The sequence below is a fragment of the Rhineura floridana genome, chromosome 6 (assembly GCF_030035675.1).
Source record: "Rhineura floridana isolate rRhiFlo1 chromosome 6, rRhiFlo1.hap2, whole genome shotgun sequence".
In the NCBI taxonomy this organism is placed as follows: domain Eukaryota; kingdom Metazoa; phylum Chordata; class Lepidosauria; order Squamata; family Rhineuridae; genus Rhineura; species Rhineura floridana.
This window is the reverse complement of record NC_084485.1, coordinates 127,997,358-128,016,288: the sequence shown is the minus strand read 5'-3', so window position 1 is coordinate 128,016,288 and position 18,931 is coordinate 127,997,358. Positions and strand designations below refer to the sequence as shown.

Here is an 18,931-nt window from a genome sequence, read left to right as displayed (position 1 = left end):
CAACAGCCGGGGTCATCTCTGCATTCCGCAGATTAGCCAGGGCTTCGGCAGGAGCGCCAGTCCTATCAGCCGGGAAATCCCCCAGAGCCCTCAGAAAACCTTCAGGATTCATAAGTCTCCGGGGGCGGACCAATTTAATAGGTCCCCCACCTTTGCAGAGGGAAGAGGCCACTGAAAGTCTAAACTTCAGCAAGCAGTGATCTGTCCATGACAACAGGAGGGATGTAAAACTCCCCACATCCAGATTACTATCCCCATGTCCAGTAGCAAAGATAAGGTCAAGAGTATGCCCCGATGTATGTGTTGGGCCACTAACATATTGAGACAGCCCCATGGTTGTCATGGCGGCCATGAAGTCCTGAGCTGCCCCAGACAAAGTCGCCTCGGCATGGATGTTGACATCCCCCAGTACTAAAAGTCTGGGGGATCTCAACAATACCTCCGAGACCACTTCCGTCAGCTCAGTTAGGGAAGCCATTGGGCAGCAAGGTGGGCGGTACACCAAAAGGATTCCCAGTCTGTCCCTCTGGCCCAGCACAAGGTGCAGACACTCCAGACCAGTAACTGCATGGACATGGTGCTTGGTGAGTGAGATGGAACTCTTATAGACCACAGCAACCCCGCCTCCCCGACCCTCAGATCTACCATGATGCTGAACCTGATACCCCGGTGGGCAGAGCTGGGAGAGACTAACTTTGTTTGGCCTTCCTCTTTTTCTACTCCCTTCTGTTTTTCCCAGCATTATTATCTTTTCTAATGAATCATGTCTTCTCATGATGTGTCCAAAGTATGATAACCTCAGTTTCAGCATTTTACCTTCTAGTGATAGTTCTGGTTTAATTTGTTCTAACACCCAATTATTGGTCTTTTTCGCAGTCCATGGTATGCGCAAAGCTCTCCTCCAACACCACATTTCAAATGAGCTGATTTTTCTCTTATCCACTTTTTTCACTGGCCAACTTTCACATCCATGCATAGAGATCAGGAATATCATGGTCTGAATGATCCTGACTTTAGTGTTCAGTAAAATAGGTTTAAAGAAAAGAATTTTTTTGTCTCCTAACAGATTACCCAGACACAACAGGAAAGTGGGATCCATACGCAATGCCTGCCAGGCGTTCCTGTCCCAGCTCCATTCCCACCAGATATCCACATACAACCATTATGTGTGCCAAGGGCCCCCACGCCTCAAGCCAAGAGGGCAAGAATGTGAGAAGAGCCCACCTGCTAAGGCTCCATCTAGTCCAGCATCCTAGTTCAACAAGGCACAACAAGAGCCCAGGTTCCATTTATTTATCATGGTTAACAGCTATTGGCAGACATATCCTTCACAAACCTGACTAGGAGCCCTCTGAAAGCAATCTAAGCCCCACTGTTTAGAGCCCACATCAAACTTGGGCTTTAAACAATACAAACATGACATATAATACAGAACAGGGGGCTTATCTATTGTTGCTTAACAGTGAGATTGGAGATAAAAGATCCTTCTTTTAGAGTAAAAGGCAGTGTTTCCTCCCTACCCCTTACTCCATCCCAGGCCTGGAGTGGGACTGGGTGGAAAAGTTGTGTTTTATTTTGATCTCCACAAAGTATTTGCAGATTGTTGTGCAACAAGCTTTTTGCATGTACATAAAAAGAGTGATTAAAAACAGAGATTAAAAAAAGAATAAGACAAACCTGTTATATAGCCATACTAAAATAGTACAGTGATTAATTATTTAAATTTAATAAATTAATTAAAATGGCTCTAGGAACATATATTATCACCATAGGGAATAGCCATTCCCCCCCTTCTTTAGGGTTAGTTTAACATATTTAGCAACCCGGTAAGTCACACAGTAATCTGTTCCTGCCAATAAAAATACAAGTTTATTTAAAAAGGAATTATCTCTGCAACCAGCAAGGAGGGGGATAATCTATACAAAGTAAAATGCAGCATTTCCAGCAACTTCCACCCCCACACTGGAGAGGGGAGGTCTGGATATGCTGATTGTGTGTGTGTGCACCTCTCTGCATGTGTTCTGATGTGCAAGAGTGTCTGTATGAGTGTTTGACTGCATGTATGTGAGACTGCATATCTAACAAGTGTGTGAGTTAAGGGGAGAGAGTGTCAGGGGGGCATGCACTGGCCACACTCACCACTGGCATGTGATCCTCGGAAAGGTGACAGGCCATCAATCTGGCCCGTAGGCCAAAAAAAGGTCAGCCACCCCCAACTCTAGTATGTCATTTTATTGACTGTAAGCATTAAATCATAACTGCCTGTAACATGGATAATATAAAAACTATAGTTAAGCATGTCATTGCCAAATCAGCTTTTCTTGGAAAGCATCAAGCAAAATCTGACTGCCAAAACCCTCACCTCTTTTACCAAGCGATGATCCTGCTAACAAACAGCCTGTGGAAGTCTCTGCAACAATTCTAAATAGAAGGGGGGAGGAAACAAGTTTAAACAGTTTTGTACAGAAAACACCTTTTGGTAGACTTTGATAACAGGACAGATGCAGGGTAAAGCCTGACAGTCACTTTGAGGCAAAATCAACTATTAAAAGTCAAATGCCACTGGCCTTTGAAGAGTTAAGAGCTCATCAGCCTAGGGATTTCAATCGACTCCTGCATGCTTAACTGTGTGCTCTTTAGCTCTGCTTAGATAAATGTTCAGTTACCACATGTCACAAAATGTGCAAATATTGCTACGTAAAGAGACTTTCTGCTAATATAGCAACTGGCACACTTATCGGAGTACGTACTAAACAAGTGCCAAGTAACATTGGCAGCAAAATAGTTGCAAACATAATGAACGCATATGGGGGAAGGGGGAAGAGACATTATTTTGTATAAAATTTTATACTCGTAGAACTCGGTTGTGTTTAATTGTATATATTCATAGAGCACAAGCTTATACTGAAAAATACATTTAAAATAATCAAGCATATATATAGGAAACTATAGGAAACTAGATCCCATTTTATTTGCCAAGCAGCATCAAAAAATAAAAAAAATTAACACCCCAGTACTGTCAATATTTTTTGCAAACACTGAAAATCTGTGTTGGAATCCAAAGAGCTCTGGACATGCCAGAGTTTCTGAGTTTCTTCTCCTACCAAAGCTGTCCATGCAATCTGAAATAACGTTCACCTTTTAAGTTATGTTGCCTGGAGCATGATTTGGAGTTGCATCACAGTGAACAGCTGAACCACAGTGAGAAAAAGAAACTATAAAGAATAGCCTTGCTGGATCAGACCAGTTGTTAGACCGGGAAAAAACAGGAAAAAATGTTTGGGAGTTGGGAACTTTTTTCCCCATCCCCCCCCCCCATTTTTTCTGGGATTTTATTTCCAGGCCTTCAGATCTCTAGTCTAGCATCCTGATTCCCACAGTGGCCAAAATAGATGCCTCTAAGAAACCAACAAGCAGGATATGAAGGCAACAGCCCTTTGTTTTTTTTCAGCAGCTGATATTCAAAGAGATACTGCCTCTGAAAAAGAGAGCCTGGGGTGTGTGGATCTTTGGATCTCTGTAAAACAAAAAATCAGTTTCTATCACTTTTACACTAGATCTTTATAAACCTCTCTGCTTGGCATTCTATGGATTAAATGAGGTTTGGTGAAAGAATCAACATACAAAACGTTCCTTTTTGAAAAAAGCCCAACAGCTGAAACATGTTTTTTACTTAATTGAACTAAAGTTTCAAGAAAGCAAATGGTGTATACACATCACTTCACTTTTCCACCCAACAACCCTCAGTGGTTCAGTTCCCATGTTAACACTAAGCCAAACCATGTTTAAGTGCGAATGTATGTGTATGCAGGTACTCATAGTAAAAAAAATTACAGCTGATTTGCTCCTCTCCCAGTCACCCTACTGCCATGCTACCCAGAGCTAATCCATGGTTTGGCTTAGTGTTATGCCTGAACCAGGCTCATGGTTTGTCTCTCCCAGACAAACTGCAAGCGGTAAGTCAAGAACAAACCTTGGCTATAGCTTAAGGTTGGTCTGGAGCAAGACAAATCATGCTTAGCTTCAGACAGTGTGGCTGCAAAGCAACCAGGGGAGAAGTGAAGGGGCTAGAATTTTTACCGTGAGTATTGACATGCTCATGTGTTCACAAGATTTGGCTTAGCATTATGTGAGAACCAGGTCAATGTGCCACAACAGCAGCCTGTCTCACAGGTCATACATATTTGTTTAAATCCATGTATTCTAGTTTAATTCCATGAACGTCACTTGGAATTATCTGCCTTAAAACCAAATACTCTGGCTTAATTGCTCGACTGGAAACATTAACCAATTTGAACCCACTCACATTATTCCACTTCCAGTTCCAAAGGCCTCATTATCAGGTTCTCGAACAGGCTGGATGTTGACATAAAGATCCCGAATCTCCTTTCTGATGCACCTCACTGCTGCCGATGCCATGTCTTTGGCTAACTAGCACGACAAGATCAAATGGTTACACTGGAACCTTGATATATACAACAGCTTTCTATCACATACTGAAGATCCTACACAAAAGCAGGATGGAGACAAAACAACAATTATATAAAACATCTGAGTGAGTGATAGAATTCTCCTTACTATTTGGCAGGATGATACACAGGTACCTGGCGTACCACTTGGTAAATGCTTGTCTATATCTCCCCGTGCAACTATTATAAATTAACTCAAAAAAGACGAGCTTCAAGACAGGTGTGATTAACTTCTGGATTCTTAACAAATATTTATTCTCCAGATTTGGTGCCGAAAACTATCCTGGGCCTTTGTGGAAGGTCAGACTTTACAGTAATCTAGCAAAAAGGGCTCTTCAGGTACAGAACATGCTTGGATGAAATGAGGTCATCAACTGGGGACTGAGGACTGAATGCCCACCCTGCACTATACATTTATGCGTTATGTGAAGAAGTACTTTCTTTTGTCTGTCCTGAATCTTCCGACATTCAGCTTCACTGGATGCCCATGAGTTCAAGTGTTATGAGAGAGGGAGAAAAGCAGTATCACCTCACTTTAACCAGTTGTGGCTTCCCCTAAGGATCCTGGGAATTGTAGTTTGTTAAAGGTGCTGAGTAGGAGGCCCCTATTCCCCTCACAGAGCTATAATTCCCTTAGTGGTTTAACAATCAATCCCTCTTCCCAGGGAACTCTGAGAATTTTAGCTCTGTGACAGAAATACAGGGCTCCTAACAACTCTCAGAGCCCTTAACAAAGTACAGTTCCCAGGATTCTTTGGGGGACACCATTACTGTTTAAAAGTGGTGTGATATTGCTTCAAATGCATAGTGCAGATGCGGCCAATCTTTCTCCCTGAGTAGCCCCTTCAAGATCAAAAGTGGCAATGGCCCTCTGCTTTGCCAGAAGGCACACAAATTAGCAATACAAACAAATGAATTCATTGCTTCTTTTCCTTACAGGTGAAAGTATTAGCCAAGTTTTTGGCTTTCAACACCTCAATTAAAATTTAGGAGACACTGTGAGGGCCAGACAAAACTGCTCTGAAGGCCAAATCTAACACATGAGTGTGGCCATCCTCACCCTAAATCATGGCAAAGTGTAAAATGGCATCATTCTATATTTCACTCAAGACTTCCATACAATTTTATGTGATGCAGAAGTCCAACGTGGATACTCACAATTTTAAAACAAGGCTACATATCCTGACTTGTTTAGAAGCCATTCGGACATAATTGGAAGCCATGGTTTATTGTGGCTTTCTGGCTTCTTTTCTTGTTCTTGCAAAGAAAGGAGGGATGGAGCAGGTGCATGGATTTCATGCACATCCCGGTTTATTAAGCCAGGGTTTGAATAGCCAAACTGAGCGAGTGCGTTATAATAGTATTTCTTGTATTAAAACAGTATTTCTACAATGCTTCAGAGGACTTGAAGCACTTCATCTTATTCTACCTTAACACAACCCTGTAGGTTAGGCCCGCTGTATTAATCTCATTCTGCAGATGGAAGGCAGAGGCAGAAAAGGCAGTGGCTTTTTCTAAGACTACCAAATAACTCTCTGACCTAGGCGAGAATTGAACTGAGGATTTCTGACTCACAGTCCCCACTTATCCATTAAGTTTCCCTAGCTCTCTTTCAATATTAGAGATGTTGGGCTCTGGCACTAAAACTACATCCCAGAACTGAGTGCCAACTCAGCCCTGGGCAAGTCAGTCTCTATACATTAGGTCAGGGGGAGCCAATGAAGTGTCCTCTAGATGTTGTTGGACTCAACTCCCATCATTCCCGACCATTGGCCATGCTGTCTGGGGCTGATATGAGTTGTGGCCCACCAACAACAGCACCACATTGGCTACCTGTGCATTGTTTACCCATATATTTAGACATGGGCATTATTCCCTTGTACAAAAAGGAGACACAGAAGTTACTTTACACAAAGTCAGGCTGTCTACCTAGCCAGTATTACCCACTCTGACTGGCAGCAGCTCCCCAGGGTCTCCTGCAGAGGTCTTTCCCATCACTAGCTACCTGCTCCTTTTTTTAATTGTTTCCTCCTCTGTATAATACCGATATGTTTTATTGTTTTACTGTTTTTACATTTTATAGTGCTGGTCATTGACCGTAATAAATGATGATTGGAGATGCCAGGGATGGCACTCGGGACCTTTCTCATGCAAAGCATATGCTCTACCACTGAGCTATGGTCCTTCCCCTTAATTTATCCTTATGGTTATATATCACAAACCATGTGTTTGATTATGTGCGTACATGCGTGCACAAGTACTAATATGTATGTGTGCGTATTTCTCAATTCACTAATATGGTAATAAGAATGAATTTCATGACATAGTACTTATTCACATTGCACAGGGCAGCATGTGCATTTCCCCATGTCCTACGAATATTAGGAGACACTCACTTTGACTGGCAAAGCTCCAGCTACAAACGCTCTCCCATGTATCTTGGTCACAGTGCCACGGTCAGTTAAGTTGATTGGGCTTAACTGTTTAACGGGCGACATTCGGACTATCACTTCGCCACCGCCCTTGGGATAGTAACCCCTGTAAAGACAGAGTAATGGGGCCAGCTTACGTTTCCAGTAAAAGAGATCAGTTCCTGGCATGGCAACTCACATGCTTTCCAGAAGCCAGGCAACACTTGGGAGCCTGTTGTCAGGCAGAAAGGCAAGATATAAATATTTTAAATAGAACAAATACGTTTTTAACGCACAAGGTTTAAAGCAGCTCTTCCTTCAATCAGTGATAAACCCTACATTATCCAGAATGCTCACTGGTATTATGCAAGTGGTATAAGTGGCCCATCAAGACCAGCATCCTGTTCTCACAGTGGCCAACCAGTTGCCCAGGGGAAACCTGAAAGCAGGACCTGAGTGCAAAGAGCACTCTTCCCTTCTGCGGTTTCCAGCAACTGGTATTTGGAAGCATACTTCACCCGCCTATGGCGGCAGAGCATGATAGCCTTTTCCTCCATGAATTTGTCTAATCCTCTTTTAAACCCGTCCAAGGTGGTGGCCATCACTGTCTCTCGTGGGAGCAAATTCCCTACTTTAGCTATGTGTTGTGTGAAGAAGTACTTTCTTTTGTCTGTCCTGAATCTTCCAACATTCAGCTTCATTGGATGTCCACGAGTTCTAGTGTTATGAGAGAGGGAGAAAAACTTTTCTCTGTCCACTTTCTCCATGCCATGCAGAATTTTATACACTTCTATCATGTTGCCTCTTACTTGCCTTTTCTCTAAACTAAAAAGCCCCAAATGCTGCAGCCTTTCTCCACACAGGGGAATCGCTCCATCCCCTTGATCATTTTGGCTGCCCTGTTCTGAATCTTTTCCAGCTCTACAATATCATTTCTGAGGTAAGGCGGCCAGAACTGTACACAATATTCCAAATGCGGCCACACCACAGATCTATATAATGGCAGAATGGTATCAGTAGTTTTATTTTCAATACCTTTCCTGATGAACGATACTCCTGTACCTTGCTGTTGCTTCTGCACACAATGGTTACCTCCATCTCAAGAACATAACAGCCCTGCTGCATTAAACCAAAGGCCTACCTAGTCCAGCCTCCTGTTTTCCACAGCGGCCATCCAGATGGTCCCTATGGGAAGCTCACCATCAGCACATGAGCCCAATAACACTCGCCCATTGTTGTTCCTCAGTGACTGGTATTCAGAGGCATGCTGAGGTAGTACATAAGCCGTCATGTCTAGTAGCTATTGAGAGTCTTATCCTCCATGAATTTGTCTAATCTACTAAAGCTGTCTAAATTGAGGGCCATAACGTTTATCAACTGGTTGACCAACACTATAGTGCTAACTTGGTGGACCCTTGGTTTGATCCAGCATAGATTTTCCTCAACATTCTCTACAGCTGAGAATTAATTCAACACGATATACATTTACTGTAAAAATGCATATCTGACTTTTTGATCAAGCAACCTCTGAAATGCTATACCAGATTAAAACAATGCAAGAATACAGTACAAAGCCATTAACAATGCAATCCTACACACACTTACTCTGAAGTAAGTAGGAACATAGAAAGCTGCCTTATACCAAGTCAGACCATTGGTCCATCTACGTCAGTGTTGTCTACTCTGACTGGCAGTGGTTTTCCAGGACTTCCAACAGGGACATTCCCTGCCCTACCTAGGGATGCTATGGATTGAACCTGGAACGGTTCTGCATGCAAAGCAAATGCACTGCCACTGAACAATGGCCCTTCCCCAAAATGAGGGTTTAACTCCATTGTGTTCACTGTGTTACACCCAGGTAAGCATGCATAGGATTTCGGTCTTGGATAACGAAATTCAACAATAGAACAGTATCTGTCTAATAAACAGCACAATTATATTTCGTTAAAAGCTTCAGCAAAAATTAGAGAGTAAAATACGCACACACACAAGGGCAATGCTGATTTAAGGATTGTCTATTAAAATGTCCACAAATGTTTTGCTTGCTAATGTGGATGTTCTATGTATCCTATGATCAACAAGGAAAGTGCACTTATGTAGCCTTTGCCTCATAATATGCATTGAGGAAATCTAAGTCAGACGGTCTGCCTGCAGCACTATGGCAATGGTGCCACAAGACCAACACAAGAAGCCCTTAAATTGGCTTTGGTGTTGTCAGGCTTCCCTAAGTATTATTTATTTTTGGTATTTCTCAGTCACTTGCCTATGAAAACAGTAAGAATCAGGCTTGTAAATAACCACTTGCCTGGTTGACCCACAAAACTTAGGACACCCAGTCCTTTCCAGATGTTTTACTAAGGATATTTTTGAGAGGCTTCCTTGCTTTCAGCAGTAAGGCAGGCGGTAACCCTCATGGTAGCATCCCATCTCTAGATGGTAGCATCCCCAGGCAAGGGATGCTAACCTTTTTTCAGCACTAGGTAAAACCCTTTTTATTTGACAAGGCCTCTTAGATTTTCTGTTTTAGGTTTGTGATTTTCACCTGGCGTTACTCTAACCATTATTTATTTTATTTTGCTGTTCTGCAGATTTCATCATGTTATCTGTTGTTTAAATTGTTTTTATTCTGTTATCTGCTCTAAGAGCCTTTGGGCTGAAGAGTGGGATACAAATAATCATCTTTTCCAGGGCTGCATTCAGACGCGGTGTTTACTGCATTTGTTTTACTGATTATAATGGGTAGCGCTTTTGTCCCAATTTCTAATGTTCCTTTCACACTGCAGTATCTGTTGCACTGTGGAACTGTGGCTGTTTGACCAATATACTGCTATTTCACACTAAATTTCATTCACATCAGTGGGTATGGTGTGACACAACAATGAACATCATTGCACATGTTGCTACTCCCCCACCCGTTCTGCACATGCACACTCCCCGTGATTCCTCCATGAAAAAGGCAGGAAAGAACTGTATGCCGGTATACCACCCCAAATTTGGTCACTTTACTCCTGCAATTTTCTGCATTAATTGGGTTGCAAACGGGTTTTTTTCTGGAAGCAATTAACACAGGAATGAGCACTAAACTTCCACTATATTCTGCTAGATTTCCAGAAGTAGCTTTTACGTTGTGTGAAAGATCAAATAAAATGCAGAAATTATCAGGTAAGGAAACATCAGAAAAACGAAATAAACTGCTGTCTGAATGCAGCCCAGATGACCAAACACAGACACTTTACCAAACTGGGTTCCTTTCCCCCACTTTAGACCACAAAACTGCACAGCTTCTCAAAGACATTTACAACCAACTAATTTAATTTAAGCCAACAATTAGCATGCTTCTCCTCCAGTGTGGTTGCAAAAGATTGGAAACTTTTGGTTCCATTTTTAACTGCAGTTTAGCATAATGTTCAAATCCAGGCAAACTGTGGTTAGTCTTAACTTTGTTTTGGCAAGCAAGCCAAATCCAAGCCAGTTTATGGATGGCTTATTTGCTTAAGCTACAGTTAAGATTTGACTACAGTTAAAGGTTCAAATGCAATGTTAAACTGCAGTTATTTAAAAATGGAAGCAAAAGCTTTCAATCTCCTCCTCATGGGCACAAGAGCAGGGGGGGCCTGAGGCTCATGCACATAACAATCATTTAATGTTACCTCTGCATCAGACCCCATTGTAAAGGATTCTCTCCCCCACATTGTCATTTTGTCTCCTGCCCCAATATTGTAAATGCAGGAAAGCAACTGGACATGGAAACTCACTACCTCCAGTTCCATTGCCTAGAGAGGATACATGGCCCATGCAATGTTTTGACTTACCTCCTTTTTATATCGCAATCCAATGTCAAACTGAACTTCTCAACAACTGGTTTGAAGACCTGGAGAGTAAATACATTTGCTGAAAAACACAGATACATTCTTTAGTGAGTAAAATATGCCTTTCTATCACTCTGCCAGAGGAAAACCATCTTTCTGTAAGACAGTGGCTTAATTCAGAGCACTGGACTGATGCAGCCTTTCCTCCCCTTCCTTTGCAGATGGGGGTGCATGGGGGTGGGGAGACAAATAAAAGCAGCCATTTCTAATTTGTCCAAATGCACAAAATCTATGATTTCCACAAATAATAGTTTGCCCTCAAACCCTGAGTTTTATTGTGGGCAATAAAGTTTATGCAGATCATAGTTTCTCGCATTTGGACAAAACAAACTATGGTTTGCTGCAAAACTAGAAACAAAAGCTTCTAGCCTCCTCCTCTTGCGCATGACAGAAAGGGAGGAGGGACTGTGTGACCACTGCTCACCACTGTTCATTCTCATAGTGATAAACTATGGTTTGACATTATGTTTGACATTATGTTTGAACTGAGCCAATGGGCAGCATTTGCTTTTAGCTTTCACAAATCCTGATTTGTTGTTATGTATGAACCTAATATCTTGGTTTCAAACAAACTCCAGTTAAGTTAAACAACCCAACTTCAAAGCCTATGGTTTGAAGTTGCCTTGTTTTGAAACATACCATTCATCTTTCAAGAACAATGAAACATGAACTGCAATGAAGATGTATGGTGCACGAAGGAACCACAATTCTGAAGTCAGATGTGCTCAGTTACCCATACAATCCTCTTTGTTTCAACAGGTAAAAATTTATAGCACATGAATGAATGGTTTCAAGAAGCACATACAGGCTGATTAACAACCATTCATCTGGTCACCTGTAGTGAAATACTTATTTTCAAGTGAACAGATAGGGAAGCATTTATTATTGTTATTATCTGCTTTTACTCAGGACTACCAGATGTTTCCTGGCCAAAAGACTAATCAGATCCTCACCTCCTTAGCTTTAGCACTGCTGCAGCATCAAGTCGTACTCACTGAAGGTGTAGTGGTAGGGAAACTATTGAAAATGGATTCTTTTTTCTCTTCTTTCTGGCCAACAGTGCGCCATAGTATTGAACCAGGCAGATGAGTAGAACTGACTGAGGACAGGAAACTTTTGTGGGTTTATTTGCCCTATCTCCACTTCCTGTAATTTTGGTTCAGTTAACCATTTCACAGCAGCCTAGTTCAGATTTAACTTTCTTGTTAAACACTGAAGCAAAGGATGACTTTGACCACAAGACTGAAGGGTCAACTTACCATCAGGGTATAGTCAATCTGGGGGGCCATCTCTGCATTGGTGCCACCTTTTAAATGGAGTTCTGAAGGAGAGGCCGCAAAGAGCACACATGGCATTGCTACTTGCATCAGCAGGCACACACTCCTACAAAGGGAAGGAGACATAGACAGAACACATTTATTATTATGGAGGAACTGAAGCTGATAGCAGCTGGCTTAACACTCACAGTACAGTACATCCACAGTGGAGATGGGATTTGAATTCCAAATCTCACAGATCGACCAAGCCACACAGGACAGAGATGCCCCTTGGAAAAGGGTTATGCTTTGAAACACACGCCCACTCAAATGATCGTTGCTACATCATTTGCAACAAAGTCACAGAAATATACCCTGCTGTTTTGGTGTCTGCTACGTGGGTTCCACCCTTGATCTTCCCAGGTGTGAAAGTGATTTCTGTTGATCCGATTTCTCCACCTTCCATCTGCCCATCACACAAGCTGCGAACCATTTCCAGTCCTGACAGGTGCTGTGGCCTTCAAGACAAGAGAACTGAATTAGAATGTAAGCAAAGCCTGTGTATGTGCTCACATAACAAAGGACATTAGCCTTTTGCATGCCCAGAAGTGACTCCTCAGTACATTAGAGGTCCAATCAGCCACTCACCTGCTAGCTCAGGGTGAGTGACAAATGAGAGGTAACTGCCACAATTGTCTTTCCAGGCTAGATTACTCTTTCCCCCCTAGGGAAAGAGGGATGCAGTGCTATCCCAAATGTAGAGAGAGTTTGCCGTGACAGCCAGTTCAGACAATACTGAACTAGATGGACCAATGATCTGATTCAGTTCAAGGCAACCTCCTACGTTCCAGCCATTCTGCAGGACAAAACATGCTGGGGTATTACTGGAGCTTTCTCTTCTAGCCAAGGCTGGGAAGAGGAGCTGTAATACTGCCATTAGCCTGTTCTGAAGCTGTAGTACTGCCATTCATCCGTGGGTTGCAGGCCAACAGGGCTTGGGGAAACCGCTACGTAGTAACACCCCATCACTCCTTCCGCCCCGAGGAGTAAGTGGCATGGCACTTTTGTAGCCATGGCAGAGCTTGCCACTCTCATTTATTTATTTATTTATTGAATTTCTTAGTCGCCCATCTGGCTGGCTATCCAGCCACTCTGGGCGACGTACAAAATAGGCATACAAATATAATAAACATTAAAATCTGAAAACAATGACGATAAAATCTAGCCCACCCCAAAAGCCTGCCTGAAGAGCCAGGTCTTCACGGCCCGGCGGAAACTCATTACAGAGGGGGCATGGCAGAGATCATTTGGGAGGGAGTTCCACAAGGTGGGGGCCACAATTGAAAAAGTCCTCTCTCTAGTCCTCACCAGTCTGGCTGTTTTGACTGATGGGACAGAGAGGTCTTTAGAGGCTGATCTTGTTGGGCGGCATAGCTGATGATGCTGGATTTGTTCCTTCAGACAGACTGGGCCGAGACCGTATAGGGATTTAAAGGTCAAAACCAACACAGCTCCAGGTGCTCTTGGATGAGACCGATTATCTGGATCCGTTTCAATCCGGTTTTAGGCCTGGTTTTGGCACTGAAACAGCCTTGGTCGCCCTGTACGATGACCTCTGTCGGGAGAGAGACAGAGGGAGTGTGACTCTGTTGATTCTCCTTGATCTCTCAGCGGCGTTTGATACCATCGACCATGGTATCCTTCTGGGGAGGCTCGCGGAGTTGGGAGTTGGAGGCACTGCTTGGCAGTGGTTCCGCTCCTACTTGGCGGATCGTCGCCAGAAGGTAGTACTTGGGGAACATTGCTCGACACCTTGGACTCTCCATTGTGGAGTCCCTCAGGGGTCGGTTTTGTCCCCCATGCTTTTTAACATCTACATGCAGCCTCTGGGTGCCGTCATCAGGAGTTTTGGAGTGCGTTGCCACCAGTACGCTGATGACACGCAGCTCTATTTCTCCTTTTCATCTTCTACAGGTGAGTCTGTGGATGTGCTGAATCATTGCCTGACCGCGATAATGGACTGGATGAGAGCTAATAAACTGAAACTCAATCCAGGCAAGACTGAGACACTGTTGGCGAGTGCCTCCCCTGCCCAGATGGTGGATGTTCACCCTGTTCTAGATGGGGTCACACTCCCCTTGAAGGAACAGGTTCGTAGTCTGGGAGTTCTTTTCGATCCTTCCTTGTCTCTTGAGGCGCAAGTGGCCTCGGTGGCAAGGAATGCGTTCTACCACCTTCGGTTGGTAGCCCAGCTACGCCCCTATCTGGACAGGGATGACCTCGCCTCAGTTGTTCATGCTCTGGTAACTTCTAGGCTGGATTACTGTAATGCGCTCTACGTAGGGCTGCCCTTGAAGACAGTTCAGAAACTTCAGCTAGTGCAAAACGCAGCAGCCAGACTGCTGACGAGGACCAGCCGGTCAGCACATATAACATCTGTTCTGGCCCGTTTGCACTGGCTACCTATTTGTTTCCGAGCCAGATTCAAGGTGCTGGTTTTGACCTATAAAGCCTTACGCAGCGTGGGACCGCAATATCTTGTGGAACGCCTCTCCCGCTATGAACCTACCCGGTCACTTCGCTCAGCATCTAAGGCCCTCCTCCGGGTACCAACCCATCGAGAAGCCCGGAGGACAGTTACTCGATCTAGGGCCTTTTCTGTAGTGGCCCCCGAACTGTGGAACAGCCTCCCCGAAGAAGTACGCCTGGCGCCTACGCTTCTATCTTTTCGGCGCCAGGTTAAGACCTGGCTATGCTCCCAGGCATTTTAAGTGTTTATGTTATAATTTAAATTTTTTCTTTTTTCTTTTTTTCTTTAGTTGCTGCTTGTGTTTATTGTTTGTTGTCTGATTTTATTGTTGATATTTTGTATTTTAACCTTTTTGTACACTGCCCAGAGAGCCACTCGCTATGGGCGGTCTATAAATGAAACAAATAAAATAAATAAATAAAATAAATAAACACCTTGAATTGGGCACGGCAAGCAACTGGTAACCAGTGCAACTCTTTTAGCACTGGAGTTATGTGATCTTGGCGGCGGCTGCCTTTAATCAGGCGTGCCACCACATTCTGTACCAGTTGCAGCTCCCGTACCGTTTTCAAGGGTAGCCCCATGTAGAGCACATTACAGTAGTCTAGGCGAGAGGAGACCAGGGCATGTACCACCGATGGGAGCCGATGATTGGGAAGGTAGGGGCGCAGCCTCCATATCAGATGGAGTTGATACAGTGCTGCCCGGCTCACAGCAGAGACCTGAGCTTCCATGGACAGTTGGGAGTCAAGAATGATCCTGAGGCTGCGGACCTGGTCTTTCAGGGGCAATTGTACCCCACTGAGCACCAGGTCCAAATCCCCTAACCTTCCCTTGTCTCCCACGAGATTCTGATCTGTGTTTAGACTGCAGCCAATGCCTCCTTGTATTTGTAAGGGCAAGACTCCCACTGAAAATAGACTGTACATTGGTGGACAGCAAATTAACTGCAGATGCTCGTCATTATGGTTTTTTACTGCCCAGTCCATCCATCTCAGAGGAAGAAATATCTTTCTCTACTGCCACATAGGTCTATATCACAGACCTGTGGCCCTCTAGATGTTGATGGGCTATAGTTCCCATCATCGCTGGCCATTAACCATACTGACTGGGGCTGATGGGAGTTGGAGTCCAACAACATATGGAAGGACACAGGTTCCTCATCTCTGGTCTAGATTAGATCCTTCAGCTAATCGACATATACACCCAAGTGCTCTTGAGGCATTCCAAAGTAGCAATAATAAGCATGTGAGGAGTGGGCCGTGGAGATGAGTCTGCTAGCTCTGCTCCTTCTCCTCCATCACCTTCCAACTTGTGGGAGGAGACAATCTCAACTTTCCAAAGTTCTAAAATGTGTAGGGAGTCTCCGCAGATACAGAAGGCTTCCCACTGCAGAGAGCCACCTTCCACAAGTCGGAAAGCAATAAAACTATCAAGCTGGGGGTGGGAGAGAGCTAGTGCACGTTTCCCTGCTGCCTCCCCCCTCCCCCATTTACTGTCTCCACTTCAAAATGCCTGAAGAGGGCTTTGGTATCAGAGCAAGCATTCAAAGAACACCTACCATTCTATAGTTCATTCTTCAGCCACAGTTGCCCCATAAATTACTGGGCAAAGTGTAAGATGGGCAGGCAAGCAAGCAACATTTTAATAGGCTAGTTAACAACTGTAGAATTATTTGAAACTCTGCCCTGAAGAGAAAGGAAGGACAGCTGGGTGGATTTATTTGCAATGCTACACTACATCTGCTGTGTTATAAATGGACCCCAAGCACAAAAGGCCTATCGCCACTGATGCTGTATCATTGATAGCATTTGCTGAGATGCTAAACCTATGTAGGGACTGCAGGGTTTCCACCTACAGGCGGAGGCTCCCATGGCTGAACGCTCACCAACAGCTACACCACCACACAGAAAACTAGCATGCCAGGGATAATCTTACACTAGAACAGGGATGGGGAACCTGTGGCCCTTGTTGGACTCAAATGCCTATTTGCACGGCCAGCATAGCCATGGGATGATGGAAGCTGTGGTCGAGCAATATCTGGAGGGTCACAGGATATCTACCCACATGACTTTGTTTTCCATGCCATTTTTTTTAATGGATGAGTGTACAGTCATGTGACACTCCCACCCTGCAGTTTGAAGCAATATGTCCCTGACTGGACATAATGATGTCAGGTGATTGGCAGGTGAATTGCCCCCCCACCTGTCAAAGTTGGGCCATGGGGGGGGGGAAAGGACAGATAACGGATCTGGTCCACCAGGTCAACAACAGCTTCAGCTACAATTCCCCAGGACTTACCTAAGGCCGGGCTGACTCCTGCCAGCTCGGATATTTTTTACATGCAAAGGTGTACTGAAGAGGCAGCTCAGAGCTGTGGAAACACGTAGGATCTGGCCACCCTGAAAAGGAAACAGATAATCAATGGCTGAGAGTGTTGGGCCATGCTGGAGACAAGAGGCAGGGCCGGATTATCCATTAGGCTTAGTAGGCTGAAGCCTAGGGGCCCGGAGCTCTTGGGGGCCCGTGGAGCACTGGCCCGAGGGCCCCTGGAGCTACAGGGGGCCCTCTGCAATCCCCCCGCTTTACCTACCTTTCTGTTGTTTTTTGCAGCGCACAGATTTGCCATCAATAAAGATGGCAGCTGAGGTTTCCTTAAGGGGCTGAAGCCTCTGCCACCATCTTGGCTGATGGCACGCATGTGTGCTACACGCGCGTGTTGCTGCCATTGACAAAGATGGCGGCAGAGGCTTCAGCCCCTTAGGGAAACCTGTGCCACCCTCTTGATTGATGGTAAACCTGCGCGCACCGCAAAAAACAACGGAAAGGTAGGTGAAGCGTGGGGATGGGGGCCCCAAACACCAATCAGCCTAGGGGCCCTCCTCAGCTTAATCCGGCCCTGACAAGAGGGACTGTCATGCAGACTTAATTTGGGCCAGGAATAGCCTTGTCATACATTTTAATACCAAAGCTAATAAAAATCCCGTGCCAACGATCTCTCTCCCTCTCTCTAATGACTGAATAACAACTGTTACACAACTTTTAAGAAGCAACAGTTCCAGGACAGATAACATTTTCAGGCAGATTGTACCTCTTTCCAGAAATGAAGTACTGCTATTGCACTTATCCAGCCTATTTGCCTACATCTTAACTGGGAAACAAGCCTCACAAGATACCCAGGTGAGCAGGTAGGGGACTTTGGGGAAAGGCTATTGCTCAGCGGTAGAGCACCTGCTTTGTATGCCAAAGTTTCCAGGTTCAATTCCTAGTGTCTCAAGGCAGGGCTTTGGAAGAACCCTTCCCAAAATGCTGGAGAGGTGCTGCCAGTCAGTGTCAATAGTACTGACCCAGATAGACCAATGATCTGACCTAGTACTGTATAAGGCAGCTTCCTATATTCCTATGACTGCAGCTGTAGTTTGCTTTTAAAGTATTTTTCAATTGTCATCACAAATGTACCCTCACATCACTTCTGCAATGTAGGCCGCCAGCAGTGCAATCCTATACATGTCTACTCTGAACTCAGTGGGGCTTTCCCCTAGGAAAGTGTGCATGGGTCTGCAGTCTAACTTATCAACTGGGGAAAAGGACAAAACAAGGTCAATATTCCCACTGGGGAACCAAATCGAGAGGGATGGGGTGGTGAGTTACCTGGGACCACCCTGAGGGGACGGTGTAAAAGCCAGAACGGAACGGAACAGGACCTTAATAAAAGAAATTGATGCCAAAAACACAGGGATGTGTTAGAGACACTTGGGAACAACATTTAGGAACAAAAACCATTCTGATAGGATTTTTATTAACCCTTTAACAACCAAAATAACCTCAAGAACGGAATGAAACAGCCCGGAATGGCAACTTCCCAGCGAGGAAGTGTAGGCAGAGTAATTGTCCATTACCTTGGACAGGATGAGAGACCTGAACCATCTGTGCCTCATGGAAATATGAAAAAATATCCCATGAGATGTCATGTAAGTACCATGCCTTCTGTATTGTCAGAAGCTATGGGGCAGAAACACTTTGGCTCGTGCAAAGTTTACCAGCATAAAATAGCAACAACAATAGTTTCAGCTGAACATATGAAAGTAATGCTGTCTAAAGATACACAACAAATAAAAAATAAAGTGAAGTATGAGAAACAGAAAAACAGAATCAACCATGATGATTTATATGGTGTGTATGAGCTTCACTATGCTCTGGAAGGATTTGTATGTGAATTCACTCTTGTCCCTGAAGTGTCTGTAATTTTGGCACTTCCAGAAATTATTAGCATATTTGAAGAGGTGATACTGTTGAAGCCAAACACACTTTTGTCTTATGACACAACTTTTCAGCTTGGAGACTTCTATGTGTCACCTTTAATTTTCCAGTGTGTTTCCTTTGAGCAGAGCCTAGC

The 18,931-nt window shown here is 44.2% G+C and overlaps 1 protein-coding gene across 1 annotated transcript in view; it reads right to left on the bottom strand.

Annotated features, from left to right (window-relative positions):
• RTCA (RNA 3'-terminal phosphate cyclase) overlaps window positions 1-18,931 on the bottom strand; it is a 41,319-nt gene that overhangs the window by 10,744 nt on the left and 11,644 nt on the right. The window contains exons 2-8 of the mRNA XM_061633828.1: window positions 16,837-16,937; window positions 12,380-12,523; window positions 12,009-12,132; window positions 10,693-10,751; window positions 6,866-7,007; window positions 4,307-4,431; window positions 2,363-2,421 (exon numbers count right to left, since the gene is read on the bottom strand). Coding sequence (XP_061489812.1) covers window positions 2,363-2,421; window positions 4,307-4,431; window positions 6,866-7,007; window positions 10,693-10,751; window positions 12,009-12,132; window positions 12,380-12,523; window positions 16,837-16,937 — 754 coding nt within the window. The remainder of the gene's footprint in view (window positions 1-2,362; window positions 2,422-4,306; window positions 4,432-6,865; window positions 7,008-10,692; window positions 10,752-12,008; window positions 12,133-12,379; window positions 12,524-16,836; window positions 16,938-18,931) is intronic.